The 15,421-nt window shown below is 44.8% G+C and overlaps 1 protein-coding gene across 1 annotated transcript; it reads right to left on the bottom strand.

Moving 5' to 3' along the window:
* Window positions 1-3,584: 3,584 nt before the first annotated feature.
* Window positions 3,585-14,941, bottom strand: CHRAC1 (chromatin accessibility complex subunit 1). The gene is made up of 3 exons (XM_080377794.1): window positions 14,776-14,941; window positions 14,030-14,156; window positions 3,585-13,057 (listed from the first exon to the last, which is right to left on the bottom strand). The coding sequence occupies exons 1-3, from the start codon at window positions 14,908-14,910 to the stop codon at window positions 12,912-12,914; spliced, it is 408 nt and encodes a 135-aa protein (XP_080233920.1). The 5' UTR covers window positions 14,911-14,941; the 3' UTR covers window positions 3,585-12,911.
* Between the last annotated feature and the right edge of the window lie 480 nt (window positions 14,942-15,421).

Below are 15,421 nucleotides of genomic sequence, written 5' to 3'. Positions count from 1 at the left end.
GAATGGGGCAGAATCCTGAGAATTTTCTTCAGTTCTCAGTTATAATTTAACAAAGCTCCCCGCAAAAGTGTGAAGTACAGGGTTTTGCTCTTGGGGAAATGGCTGCTTTTCAGGAAATATTTCACTACATCTTACTACAGCTCCGTAGACACTATTGATGTTGTGGCCTGGAAGGGGTCTCGCTGCGCAGGTGTGCTGAACGCACTTTTCCATGAGCATATCCTTGTGAAGCGCCAAGAGTAATGTCGTGTGCTTTCTAGACTAAGTCTGCAAACCCAAATGAGCGTTGGGAAGCTTAAGCAAGGAAAGAGCCCTGTGCCAGATGCTTGTCATGCCTACCTAGAAGAGAAGTGCCATCTGTGCTACGCCAGCTACCCCATCCCTTGTGGAAATAAGGATGTGAGGGGAGATGTTTCCTTGCAAAACTACTAATTAAGCACTTGTTAAGGTGCCAGTTAAATACTACTTTCTTGGGTTTTCTTCTGGCTTCCCTTTGACGGGCCCCGAGTGCAGCCAGAGCTGTGGCACAGCCCCTTGCAGACCCCCAGCCCACACATGTCCACTGGCCCCTTCCCCAGGAGGGGAATATTGGTAGGCAGTTCCCTCAAGAGTTCTGGTTTCAGCCCTCCACCTCAGAGGGGTTTGGACTTGGTTGGAACAAGGACAGGGGTGTTCGCTGAATTTGGAGGTGCGAGAGGTTGGCGAGAGCTGGTCAAGGGAGTTTTGCAGGTGGCAGCGGTAAGGAAGTGGACCCACAGCACAAGCTGAAGGCTGGCTCCTGCCATCTAAATATCCTCGGAAGAGTAACTGCTTTGAATCGGTCCATGCGTGGCCCCAACAGATGAATCTTAAAACTCCCTGTGGCTACTCTTCAACCAACCAGCCAGCCTACCTGTGTTGATTTAAGGAGCCTAGTATTTGCATTACAAATCCATATTAAAGGGCCTATTAATTTCGACGTGGTTTTGATGAGTGCACAAATTTTAGGTTCACCACCACCGCCTTTTGGACGTGCTGTTGTATCAGACTGCTTTAGTTTTGTTATTCCCCCACCCTTCCACCTCTAAGCACAACTGAAATACCTGCTGGAATAACTACTATGTAATCATCAGCAGGGGTTAAAGATATAAACTAACCTGGGAGCAACCCTAGGAATTCTCCCTGAAATAAAATTTTATGACTTTACCGGCCTTTTATAGTTTTTTCAGTGTGCTTGGCAAGTGTGAATTGTGAAAAGGTCAGCAAGCAAGCTTGGAAGTTGCTAATCCCTTGGCTGGTGCTCTTTGTATTTGCTTTGTTAGGTTAGATTTCCTGTGAAGGAAAAAAATAATATATTTAATGTGGATTCTATTCTGTGTTTTAACAGCTTTTCCTGTTTTTAAATCCACAAATAGAGGAAACTTCACTCATGCCAGTATATGTAAGACTGCACGCTTTTGCCTGACGTGTACTTAACTCAAAGCAGATCTGGTCTGTGCTGTACGGCACTCCAAAATCTCAGTTACCTGATCTTGTGCTGTGGGTAGGATCAAACCTATCATGTATCAACAGAACGTACAAACGGGTTTGTTTCTAGATTTCACCAAAGTTAATTCTGCATCAGCGGTGAGAAGCTCAGATCCTATTGTTTCTGTGCTGTAGAAGAATAAGGTAGATTGACCCTAATTTTGTTGTTCCTGGTGTGTTTTCTCATGGAGCTTAGCAAGACTGAGCCCTTACGTTGCTCATCTCATTTACAAGTGACGACTTTGTAATTTTATTTTGAAGTAAGTAACATGTCTTTTAATTGCCTGACCGACTTGAATCTTTAACTGATCTTCATTTGTCTGTCAAAGTTGAACCCCCAGAATGTTTCCCACCAAGAGATTGTTGTGTTTTTCCAATTCTTTATTACCTGGGCTATGGGCAGTAGAAATAATTTGAGTACATGGGCAGGGAAGTGTTAGATGTGATATACTTTTCTTTAACTAAGTTTACTTAAGGACTAACCAGTCGACCAAAAGCAAGGCATTTTTTCAGAGGGGGGGCGGGGGAAGAAAGAAAAGGAGAAAAAACCCAACAAAACCAGAAATGAACAAACCTAAACCAAGCAAACAAAAGGAATAAGTTTCAGAATTATATATCTTGGAAAATCAAATTAGGTGCAATGAGGACATATATCTAGCAAGTTACGTGCTATCCTGGAGAGTGTAACCACTTGCTTTCTATAATTTGATAAAATTTAGTAGAGATTTTTTTATACATATATATGTGTGTGTGTGTGTATATCCATATGTGCCTATGAGTATACGCACACATACATTAGTGAAAGGAAAGCGGGACTGTTTATAAAAGATACAAAGGCGGTATTTTGCTGGAAAGAATAAGCACAATTTCACTGGCTTCCACAGTACTTCATTAGTTTGTACAATCACAGAAACCGCAACGTTTAGGGCAGTTTGTAAGTAAAGATCCAGTCCCGGATTTCGGTGCAGCAAAGTGGTTAACTTGATCTCGAGAGGGTGAGATGGAAAACAGAATGTATTGATTAAATCCATATTGTTTTTCCTTTAGTTTTGGTACACTGCAGATTTAACTGACAGCTGTTAAGATTTTAATCTTTTGTGTAATAGTTTTCCATTTTTTCTTATTTTTTATAAAATAACTGAAAAAGAGCCAAAAATTAGAAATTTGATATTGTAAACGTTCCCTTGAATCAAAATGTTTTTATGACCATTTAAAGTTTGCTATTTTTTTTTGAAAGAAAAACAAAAAGATGATGTTAAGGGCCTCGTTTCAAGTGGTACTAAAAGTATGTTGACTAGTTTGTATGTGTGTTGCATCTGTATTAAAATGTCTTGTGCTTGCAGTATATAAATGATGTAGTGCTGTTTGGGTAAGAGTAGCACTTGTAATACAAAAAGCAGACCCAGAAATACCCGTGATTGACATTTAAATGCATCAGCGGCATTGTAGAATTTACCACATAGATCGTAAGCGTTGCTTCATGTTACTCGAACCATGAGGTTTCACGTAGGTGTGTGTATTTAAATACATTGTATGTATCTTGCTAAAGTAGTTTTAACACTTGCATGATGCTGTGTGGCAATGCCACTTTAAATTAAGCCTTAACAAACTGATAAATTTGTCTGATTTTTCTCAGAGTATGCAAAAATACTGTTTAATGAGAGTAGGATGTTCCTATAAAGCTAAACCAGTAGGAAAGACAGTCTTCTCACCTGAGAAATAAAGGGAAACTGGTCGATCTGTATATACTGTGACTGACCTCTTTAGGCACTGGCTGTCACTGTTGCTCTGCAGAAACTGGGCTCTCGGGCATTCTTCTGGCAGCTTACCGAAAACAGGCTTTCTCAAATCTCAGCTTTATTTTGTTGTTGATGTTGTTGAACATGTTCTCCTCCCTCCCCCTGCTAGGAAATCTCTGCCTGAAGGAGGATTGTGATTTAACACTTAAATTTACATCCAAAAAAGCTGTTCTTGAGTTCTCTGCTTGCTTCAGATAGTGCCATCGTTTCCACTCTTATGACTGAATATAATCCTTAAAACATTTTAAATAGAGGCAAATAAAATGTTGGGGACCCAGCTTTCTTTTTTTTTTTTTTTTTTTTTTCGATTTGGATCTACCTCATTTAAACAGTTGGGTGCTATTTATTCAAATTGTCGATGAGATTGGCAGAAGCGACCAAACTGCGTGTGATGACTGACCTCTTCAGAGGCAGCATTCTGCAAACCAAAACCTCGGGGTTTATTGTTCAGAGACAACAATATTGTATTTGAGTTTTAGTCTTTGTGCCTTTGTGTTTTTTCCCAGTGCATCACAATCAAAAGTCGTATTCTTAATTAAAAACAGCAAATGAATTTTAGCCACAAAGTAGAAAAAAAAAAAAGGCCATAAAACATAGTTTTAGAAAATTTTAAAATGTTTCTCTGTGTATCAAGTCATAAAATGTACAGTATCATAGCAGACCTAGGCAAAGATAAATACCCAGTAAAGAATTATTTGAAATACAAAATCCCAACCCTAGATACATACATCTCGGTGTGTATCTATATATGCATATAATACATGCATACAGTACACAATTTTATGTGTGTGTGTGCATGTATATATATAAAATGAAGGGATACACATGTAAGGGTAAGGGAATAAACTGTCATTGACTTTTCCACAATTTTGTATGTAACAGTTTACAACTATGTGTAAGTTTTTCTACTATGTGAACCTTTTTTACTTAAAAATAATTCCTTTTTGGAAGATTTTAAGTTGTGATATGCTATCATTTTTTGAAGTTTAAAAAAAAAAATAATGACTTTTTACCAGTACCTAATGCAAAGGGGGAGTCTTTTTTCTGTAAAATTATATTTAGTGTAAAGAAAAAAAAAAATCTATAAATGGAATTTTAAAAGTGCTGACATTCCATCGTGACAGGACTTCAAAGATGTTTCCTAAGGCTTTCTGCTGCAGAGAGACCCGAACAAAAGGAAAATGCCTCTGTTAAATGTTTTTATAAAACTGCTCCATCAGGTCTATACTTAAGCTATATTTTCTAAAGCCTAATCATCCTTTAATATGCTGCATATAAATTATCAGCATGGTTGCACTTTCTCAATAATAATGTATGCCCTGCAATTGGCTCATGATAAGGACTTTAGTTTTTTAACAAAATGAATAGTACTTTGGGCAGAAGGTAATATTTATACAGGTACCTCAAGAAAAAAAAAAAGCCTGAATATGCTGCATTTTGTTCCTTTAACATTTTTCATGTAGCATTTGTTTGCTTTTATTTTTTTTATTAGATTACTAGCTACCTGTTTTGCTTTGGGGGGACCCTGGTAGCATTTTAGACCATTGTTTTCTGTTGATCTCGTAGAATGTAGTATCCTCCCTTGGTTTCATGCAGTAGTTCAGGATGGGATTTGCCCTGCATTGTGTACGTGAGGGGGAGGGGGACCGTGAGGAAATACGCTTTATGTAGACTTCAGGAAAAGGATACTATATTTCTAAAACAGACAATACATGTTCCTAATTAAGTTTTGGGTTGGTGGGTTTTTTTGCTTGTACTGCTTTCTTGACTTTTTTTCTCAAATATGAGTGTGGAGAGGGGGAGCTTATTAACGGAGGAAAACCAAACTGACCAAATTTGCCCTGTCGGTCGATGTTTTGGGGGTGATGGAGAAGCGGTGGGACATGGGCTCGGCCACGCTGTGTGCCAAATTGCCCAAGTGCTGGCTTTGGTAAGTGTTGTGTCCCATGTCGGAGCAGGATCCATCCTGCTCTGGCCGCTTGCTAGTGTGGGTGCGTTGTCTACTTCTTCATTTCCGAGTCAGTAAAAATCTAAAAATGTGCAGAGATGGGGAGTTTCTTTGTTGAGAACTGTTGAAGGAAGCTTCAAAGGCTGTGAAATTGAGCATTTATTGTCATGTTTTTAAGCTTAGGTGGGTCCTTTTCCAAGTTTGTTTTACAGCTTGCAAGGTAAAATAGTTTGCACTACTTTTGCAATAAACTCATGAAAAACCTAACAGTTTCTGTTTTGGTTTCTTACTGTATATATACAACTAATACTAAAGATTTAGCATAGTGTTTTTCACCTCAAAACATAAGTCTTCTAACAAGCTCAGAATGCTGTAATTCCTGACAAAATAATGATGTGAATGATATTTTATAAAGTTATTTTGTATGGTGTCAATTTTGTTTTGCCTCATAGTATGTCAAGAAAATAAAATTCCTCATCTTTACAAGCTTTTGTTTGATGTCTTTTTATTGAATTTGGCCATTTTCTGCAGTTACTTGTGCACTGTGAGACTGGTTGGGTTTTTTCCCTGTGAGCACACAAGGGGATGTATTTATAGCCTTAAAATTTTTCCATAGTGAGTATAGAGAATCATAGATGCATAGAATTATTTAGGTTGGAAAAGGCCTTTGAGATCAAGTCCAACTGTTAACCCAGCACTGCCAAGTCCACCACTGAACCATGTCCCTAAATGCCACATCTACGCATCTTTTCAGTACCTCCAGGGATGGTGACTCAACCACTTCCCTGGGCAGCCTGTTCCAGCGCTTGACAACCCTTTCAGGGAAGACATTTTTCCTAATATCCAATCTGAACCTCCCCTGAGGCAGCTTGAGGCTGTTTCATCCTGTTCCGTTGCTCATTAATTGGGAGAAGAGACTGATCCCAACCCGCCTACAACCTCCTTTCAGGCAGCTGTGGAGAGTGATAAGGTCTCTCTCCCCTGAGCCTCCTCTTCTCCAGGCTGAAGAACCCCATTTCCTTCAGCCACTTCTCGTAAGAATCATGCTCTGGGCTTCTCACCAGCTTCATTGCCCTGTTCTGGACATGCTCTAGCACCTCCAAGTCCGTCTTCTAGAGCAGAAGAGCGATGAGATGACATCTCGTGAGCGAGGAGCTGTGGAATGCCGCTAAACAGAGCAATCCCAGGACACAGGTAGGAAGTCCCTGTGTACCATGCAAATAGCAGTTACACTGCTGCGTTGGTGCTGTGTTTTTCTCACTGCTGGAGCTCAGAATCAAATCTAAAATTATTGATCACTTGGTCTGTAGGTCAGGAATAGTTATTAAAAGTCCTGGTGACAGATCAGAGATGGTACTTTAGCTATATATTCTATACCAAATTCTGCTCTGTCAAACTGTAATCCAATTTTAAATGTGCTGGTCTGGCGGGGTTATTTGTGACAGAAAAGATCTCTCTTGCCTGAAAGCCAAAAAGTTCTAGTCTTTGGCAAAAGACTAGAACTTTAGGTGCATTTCAGGTGTTTTGGTGGGCACTCACCTGTTCTGTGCCCAGATTTCCAGAGGCAGTATGTGCTGCTGCAAGTTATAATCCTGAAATTATTTATGGAAGGGTCAGCATTTTGGAAATCACTTGCCTGAAGTCCCACATTTTGTTGCTTTCTGAGTGAATACCTGCAGTGCTCAATTTTTAGGTGGTAAACGCCGAGCGCTTACTTCTCTATAAAGCGTCAGGTACAAGGGGGCGGTATCAAAAAACACTGCAAGTATGTGGAGGAGCTGATGTTGAGAGCCCAACCCTGCAAATACAGATTAGCTTTACTCAGTAATATGAAATAACATCTCAGCCATCTCTTCCATTTCAGGCAGAACTTTTTTTTTTTTTTTTTCCCCTTGGCTTTGAAGTATATTTTGAATTGGATGTGGGTTTGCTCTGTGTCAAGCTCTCGGGGAAAACAAATGCCACTTACTCATTTTGATGGCAACAAGCTTTGGCAGATGCAAGGCCTTGGAGACGGCTGTGGCAAATTTTGGCAGCTCTGAAGTCCTCACAGAGGATTCTGGCTGAATGAATCCAGAAGGGTGTTCAAGTCCTCGTGGCCTCACTAATTGACAGAATATGTTCATCATCCCACAGGAACTTCTAAGAGGGATGAAATGTGGTAATTTATACTTAGTAACCACAGTTCCTTTGCCATTTTTGCAAGCTTAGGAAGCTTCATCTCCTTTGAGAAGCCTTGACTGGGGGGGAAGGATCTCACAAGCTAGTATTTTTTTGGGGGAAAAAAAAAGAAATATGTATATGATAATAGATTAATGCTGGAAAGTGTCCCCGGCCTGTGTTCCACAGTCTAAAATCCCTGAACACCTTAAACAGGCTATGATACCCCTAGTAGTACCACCAGCGTCTTGCCTGGCATCTGGCTTCTCTGCAGCTCAGGAACATGCAGCAAATGCAAACTTTGAAAACTAAAAAAAGAAAAAATAATGTGTCCCATAAGCAAAGCTGGCTGCTTTCCACTACAGCCCCTGGTTTAGGATGCCTGTAATTCAAGATTTAGCTGTTTGTAGTGAAGTTTCCTATATAGCTATGGATAGACAGGGACTTGATCGCAGCTTTCCAGTTTCCAGCTTCCTGGAGGAAGGTTGTCTTGGGCCTCGTGGACTTTCCTGTTCCTCCTTTGGGTGTAGGAAGAGGCTGTGTCAGCCCAGGCCTTGTTGGTCGAAGTACTCATAGTTCTGATGCATGGTCCATAAGCAGCATGCTCCTCACCCCAAAGGTTGGGAGGAGGAAAAAGAAGTCCTTCAAAGTCAGTGGGGGCAGCTGTGGCAAAACAGAGGGATCACAGAGACTCAAGCTATGCATCATCTGCTTGAGACCTTCAACAGCAATGGAGAGCTTGGTGCTGGTGGGCAAGAAAACCTTGAGCTGTGAAGGGAGAAGTCTGAGACAATCACTCCTTTTTACTTTCTCAGTCTTCAGCAGTAGTTCAGTGGAGGCTAGGCTATTTGGTTGCAGAGTAAATCACAGGCTCTGTGCCTTGTTTTGTTGGAGTGCTTCTCCCTGATTTTTGGACCAGCCCACGGAAGTTCATGTTAAGTGATGCAGTTCATAGCTGGAGCTTTTAATAGCTTGTGAATGTGGCTTTTGATTTACTGCGAGAAATAAAGGTGTGCTGCAAGTGGACTGGGCTGTGTTACTTGAAATCTTGTCCTAGAGTCCCACTGTATTGGTTAGTTTGTCTCCACATCTGTTCTCACTTGAAATGCATTTCCACTGGTGTGTAGCCCAGTGTTCATGTGCTGGTTTAGCACTTCTGGTTGTGGAGGTTTGACCTTGGCCAGATGTGCCCCCAGCTGCTCACTCCCCTCCTCAGCAGGACAGGGGGAGAAAATAGGGGGAGAAAGCTCATGGGCTGAGGTGAAGACAGGGAGATCACTTACCAGTTACTGTCCTGGGAAAAACAGGCCTGACTTGGGGAAAGTCAATGTAATTTACTGCCAAATAAATTAGAATTAGATGGTGAGAAACTAAGTAAGACATTAAAACACCTGCCCACCCCTTCCCCACTCCCAGCTGCCCCCCGGGCTCCCGTCCCCTGTCCCCCGGGCTGGGGCTGGGGCGGGTCTGTGCCGTGTGCCAGCCCGTGTGAGCCCCTCAGCCCCGCTCCTGCCTCCTGCCCCGTCTCCCTGCTCCAGCGCGGGCCCTGCCCCGGGCTGCAGCCCTTCAGGGACCCCCTGCTCCCGCCGGGGCTCTCCAGGGCCGCAGCTCCTGCAGGAAAGAGCCCCCAGCTGCGGCCTGGGGCCCTCCCCGGGCTGCGGGCTGGGGCTCTGCCCCGGCGGGGGCTCGCCAGGGCTGCAGGGGAGCCCTGCTCCGGGCCTGCGGCACCTCCTGCCCTCCTCCTGCTGCGGCCTGGGGCTGCCTCTGCTGCTGCTCCCCCCTCGGCTGCCTCCTCCTCTGCCTGGGCCGCCTCTGGCCCTTGCCCAAACCTGTTGCCCCCCTCCCCGGCGCCCCCGGCTTGGCTGAGGGGCTCAGCTGTGCCCTGCGGGGGGGCGCTGGGGCCGGCTGGGACCGGCTGGGGCCGGACCGGGGCAGCCCCGGCCTCGCCTCACAGAGGCCCCCAGCCCCGCTGCCAGCGCCGGGGCATGGGCACCCCGTACACTAGGGTTTCTTGGCACCTGTGTCAGTGTTGCTGTGGACAGGCTCTTAAGTGTGACAGGAGAGGGAAGCTGAGAGGGAACAACGCACCATCAGGGGTCTCTAGAGGGAGACCAGGACAGGTGCTGCAACAACAGGAGTAATCAGGGTGTAACAAGCAGAAACACGGGAGTGATTCATCCTTCTGGTTTTCCTTGTGGGTGTCCTTCCTTACAGAGCAGGGCTTCTCCACCCAGCCACCTCCAGCTGGATTTTTCTTTCTCTTGCTTTCCCCTCCAAGCCTGTCTTTCGCCTGCCATTCAGAAACCGCTTGTGTAAAGCAAGAACCCTACAACTCATCGGCTGTGCGTGCTCCCTCTCCCCAGGTGCACACACAACACGGCATTCTTCAGCCTGGCTACAGGGAGAAAGCTCCTGCCAGGGCCAGTGTGAGGACGTGGCTCATACCAGTTCTCTTCCCACGTGGGCTGAATCAGCTGCGCAGCCACTGCTGGGGCTACAGGTCCAAGAGAGAAAGGAGGCATTCCCCTCTGCTGTGACACTGGATGCAGGACAAAGGAAACCACTTGTGACCAGGGACAGCTCTGCCAGTTGTGAACACAGCCCAGGTACATGGATAATAGGGTCAGGCACTGCACTGGCCTTTGACCAGAGCAGCAGAATTTCCCCGTTCAGTTGATTCTCATAGGACTGGCTATGATCTATCATGTCCCGGTAAAATCATTCTGTCTTCAGTCCCAGGATACCAGTACTCCCAGATGTGTCAGCACAGGCACACGTGTACTGGATCATGGTGTTAGTTTTTGTCCTGAACACGTTGGCTGATCACGCGGAGAGACTCCCCTCCCCAGGCTCACAAGGGTTCCATAGAGCAGTGGCTGAAAGTGTGCTGCGGATTATTTTTTTCTTCCTTTTTTTGGGTTATCTAAAAGCAGAGTTTCTGTGTTACCTACCAAACGTCAGTGGTAACCGTCTCTTGACAAGCTGAGAGGCTGTTGAACCAAAGTGCCAAAACTCCAGGAATGACCAGCCCCTGCCGATTATTCTTTTTTGTGGGAGATACTCGGGGCTGGTGGCTGTTTTGGCACCTTTCACCAAGTCACCATTACTGTCCCTCAAAATCTATACATAGCACCAGGACTGGCTTTGGAAAAAACCCACTTTTTCAGAGGGTTCTGCATAAAAGACGATTGGATTGGCTGCAAAGACAGAATTAGTGGTGGAAAATGCCAGGTCTAAACCTAAGCAGAACTGTAATTTCTATAAATGTGTGGACCCTAAAACTTACCAGCCCTGCCATCTACCTCAAAATACATGCACCCAGCATAACAACCTCTTCTTTGTCATGCTCATTGCATTCTTTGGTTGTGCCCTACCTGATGTAACTGCAGACTAGACATTGTTCAGCCTTAGCCATGGCACCATTGAATTAAACAACAGAGATGCCAGCTCTGGGATCAGGCTGTTCATCTGTGACTCCAACACAACTGGTGTGCTGGCTAGTGGTTTATGCTTCCCCTCCCACCCCCGACCTGATTTATCTTGTTACCCTCTACCCTGTTTCCTCTGCAGAATTACCATCTGATTTTGTGCTGGAGTACAAGTAGCTTTTTTTTATCCCAAAAAGCTGGCAAGTACTAGACCAGCCAAGTGTTGAGCAATGCCACAACATTTACATACCCTACTGCAGGCAATCCCCTTCCCCCACACAGACAGCATTCAGCCCTCAGTTTCCCACAGATTTCCATGCGCTTTTAATAATAATATTTTTAAAAAAGCAAAACAACCCTTTCAACAAAAGTATAGTTCTGCATACCCACTTTGGAATTTCTCTAGGGATAAAGCATCACTGAGCTCTCATAGCAGTGTTCCTGATACGTTTTTGATTTATGGTAACTTTGGGAAATTCTTTTATAGTGCAATATCCTTTGATCTTTTACAATTATAAGATTTCTTTTGTGGTTCAGTAGCTTTACTCCTCTGCCAGTCTTCGATCCTACCTGCCTAACCCCCCTTCTTGCTTTCTTAGAACAAATCTGCAGTAGGCCAGATAATGGAGTTGCTAGAGCTTTCTGCCTTCTGTTTTAAGAGCAGTTTAGTGTGTGCCTTCAGCCTAAGAAAAGCTGTTGGTATCCTGACGAGGAGGAGAGTTGCCTGGGAACTCTACCACACCATCCAAACTAGGGTGTTGCTTAAACCATCTCCCTTCCTGACTGATTTAGGGCAAGTTGCTGTCCAGCTTTTTAGTGTGGGAGGTTTCATTCCTTAGTGATGCTCCCATGCTTACTCAGGGTCTTCTTCACACCCAGAGAGAGACCTTGGTCACTTCTCTCTCACTCTGACCATGACACACTGCAAACATTAGCTGTGTACCAGCAGAGACTACTGGTTAACACAGCTAAGACTCCCAAAGCAGACTGGATCTTGTTAGTACTGCTGAAAGAGACTCTTCCAATTATCACTTACCCTTCTGTCCGCCCTTTCTTCCTGGAAAGTGAACAGTGAGCATGCTAGGCTTGTACACTGATCATGTACGTGATTGAAGCTGGAAAGAACTATAGAAAGTCTCTGCATCAATTGTCACTTTTCCTACAAAACATTTATTTTAAAAAGTTGCATATAAAGTTCTACATAGGAAGGTTACCATTCCTATAGTAAAAAAAAAAACAAAACCCAAAACAAAACCCAATGAAAAATTCGACCCTCATGATTCAAATGGTGAAAGGGCTGTTCATTCTCAACAATCCACACTGAATAGACTTCAACGTGCATTTTGGCAAAACACCACAGACAAACTGCAGAAGTAGAGCTCATTAGAGAAAAAGGTTCTAGATGTACATATTTACATAATTATCTAATATGTACTTTTTACCACCACAGCCACAGAACCACATTAGCTCTTGGAATGGATCTCATCCTCTACCCTGTTTCTGTGCCAACATAGCTATTTAGGCTGCATTACAGAAGTAGCTGTTTTAACAGAAGACTTTTTTTCAATGGGCTTGGTCCGCTGCTAATGTCCTGGCACTGCTCCAGAAAACCGAGGGAGGGTTTGATCAGTTATTGGCTCCCCAGGGAGGAGAAGGCTGAGGATAGTAGACCCTGTGTAAAACACTTCCTCTCACCTCATCTTCCACTCTGAGGAGAAACACAAACTGGAGAGGGACTCCCTCCTAGTCAGAGGGTGAAAGAGCTTTTGGACTGAAAGCTATCTGTAAGAAATTTTAAATTTGGATAATGATTGTCTGAAGAAGTAATTTTAAATCATTGGAGCAAGTTCTGCTATCAGATTTCCATCAGCTCTCCTTACCCTGCCATGTTTCTGAGGGAAGAATTCCATTCTTCAACAAGTATAAAGTTCAATTTCTATACTTCTTAAACAAAGCAAAAGCAGATGGCTCAGTATATAAATATATCCAGCATCTGGATTCTCAGTCACAAAAATAACATCCTTTATACAACAGAAAACGGGTCAACTATGAAGCAATTCTCCATTGGCCTTAAGATCCAACATCTTCATCAACAGCTTCATCTTCATCCTCTTCGTCCTCATCCTCTTCATCACCTTCCCCCACTTCTCCATCTCGCTTCTCCTTTTCAAGCATTTTTAGGTATTTGCTAGCTAGTATCTTCTTTGGCAAGATATCTGGAAGGTAGATTTTTTTCTTTTATAGTCAGTTTGAATACTTATATTGCCTCATTAATACTGTTGCACCCATATCACTAATGAAATGAAGTAAAAAAAGAGGCTTTTTGAAAAACATTATTATTTAAGCGAATAACCAGGTTAAGTTAGTCTGACCCATACAGCTGTAAGAATAAGAGGGAATTGCCCACTTATGGTACAAGCAACCAAAGATAAGGAATATATTTTACAACTGATTACTGGCAAATGTCTTTACTGTCTGCTTATGAACATTATTTATGTGATGTAAAATAGAGAGCTCAACTACTCAACTGCCTTAGACAGATTCAACGAGCCAGCTATCCAATTTATGTCCTGTAGAAATGTTTTTTCTGCATTAAGGTAAGATACTTGATCACAGCATTAATGATGGACTTGAGACAAAGCAGAACTGTGTGCTCTGAAAGTATATCCACAGGGAGCCCTGACAAAAACTCGGCTAGGAGTATCTTATTTTTGACCTATAATGCTTGAGCTAAGCATTACAACAGAAATCCAAGTATCAGAAAAACTACGCGTGTGTGTACATGTGTGTACAGATATATATATATAAAAGGAAAGTGGAACCATATGATGAATAACTTTGAGAAACAAGATTTACAGATTTAAATGTGTAATTTTGGGGGCACATAACTTCTCACAAAGATGTGCAGTGATCTTGTTTTATTGGCTGAAAGCTTTCTGATGGAGTTGCTGGAATTTAAGAAATGCTTAAGGCGATATGCCGAGAGCTAATTAGCCTTGTAAAATTTTGAAGCACCAGAAAAAGCCCCATTCACAAAGAACTATTTTCAGTGATGTAGTTTATGAGTTCCAGTTTAATGTTACACAGGAGATTAATGACCAGTAGAAGAATTGTGTCCTCACAAAACAATGAGAGCAAGATTCAATTTTCCAAATTACATACTAGATTTACCATGACACTATAGATACCTGCAAGGAACTGAAAGGTCTCACACTCTTCTGCAGTATGAGACAGGTCACTGTAAGTTAGAGCATTCTTCTCCTTGCCTCTGCCATGTTTGTAGGAGTACGCAGCCAAATACTGAACAAAAAGCTCCTAAAAAATTAGAACAAAACCAAATAGTCAATCTAAATTCATGTCTATAGCTGGCAACTGTTTTCTTTAATCCCTATTTAAAGACACAAGGACCATATGTAACTGCACATATGCTGGGCACTCTGCGCAGAGGGTCACTAATTCCAGAAAAGCCTAAGGGCAGGATACAGTTGCATTTCCTCGGCACACTGACTGCAGGCTGGGGTGCCGGTCCGTAACTTCAGTTGCGCTGTTCTTAACACTGTCCCCTGCCTGGCAAATGACACTTTGGATCAGAAAGCAGCAGGGTAACATTTCCACGCGGGCTAATTTATACTAATGGACAGCGGTGGAAAGAAGAACCTGCCGCATCGCTGACCGCCTCTGGTAGCCCAGCTGGACGGGACGGCGCCTAAACCTCCCTTGGCGCCGCGGGAGCCCGAAGCCCGAGGCCGCAGACACACGTAGGCGGGGAGAGGCGCTGGGGAGCCGCCGGCTGGGGCCGAGGGGTGCCCGCAGCGGAGAGGGCAGCGGCCGGGGAGGCCGGCCCGGCGGCAGCAGCACGGCAGGGAGGCGCAGGCCCAGCGCGGCGGGGAAGGAGCGGGGTCGGCTGAGAGGGAAGGGGAGGGGGGGGCGGTACCGTGGCTTTGGCGGTGAGGAACAGCGCGTCCTGGTTGATGCTGGAGACCTCCGGCGAGCTCTTCATGATCACGCGGATACGCGACAGGGGCAGCGACACCAGCCGGTTCTCGCCTCCGCTCAACCTCGCCGCCATCTTTCCCCCCCCCCGTCCCCCCCCGCGGCCGCCCCACAACCCTTCCCCCCCGAGCTCGGTGAGCAGTGGGCGGCCGCGGGGCGCCGCCCGCTGGGAGCTGTAGTCTCCGTCTGCCGGAGGGGCCCTGCGCGCTGCCGGCGCCGGCACTACAAGTCCCGGGAAGCCTCGGGGCCGCCGGGAGGACTACAGGTCCCATGGTGCACCGCGCGCGGCAGCGCGCTCCCCAGCATGCACCCGGCCGCGCGCCGGGGTGGCGGGCGCTGCCGGCCGGTGGCGGGGGGTGGCGGAGCCTCCGCTCCGGCTGCGCGTTTCCACAGGCGGATGCCGGCCCCAGCACAAGCGGGAGCGGCCTCAAGATCTCCCTTGCTCAGCCCCTCGACAACGGGCCCTGGCCCCAGGCTGGCACCCGAGTGTTGAGAACTTGGTTTTGATGGCGGAGAGGCTCATCCTGTAACAGATCCCAATTACAGGCCAGTGGCTACAAAATTGTTAACTCAAACTGTAATTGCAG

This window comes from Falco punctatus (assembly GCF_963210335.1).
Source record: "Falco punctatus genome assembly, chromosome: 3".
Classification (NCBI taxonomy): Eukaryota; Metazoa; Chordata; class Aves; order Falconiformes; family Falconidae; genus Falco; species Falco punctatus.
Note: the sequence above shows the minus strand (reverse complement) of the source record. Positions and strands in the feature narration are given on the sequence as shown.

Excerpts from the sequence above, each read along its gene's own strand:
- CHRAC1 (XM_080377794.1), bottom strand. The coding sequence starts at position 14,910 with ATGGCGGCGAGGTTGAGCGGAGGCGAGAACCGGCTGGTGTCGCTGCCC. Across the intron at positions 14,157-14,775 it reads TCCTCACCGCCAAAGCCACG|GAGCTTTTTGTTCAGTATTT; the intron begins GTACCGCCCCCC and ends CTAATTTTTTAG. Across the intron at positions 13,058-14,029 it reads GACCTTTCAGTTCCTTGCAG|ATATCTTGCCAAAGAAGATA; the intron begins GTATCTATAGTG and ends TCTACCTTCCAG.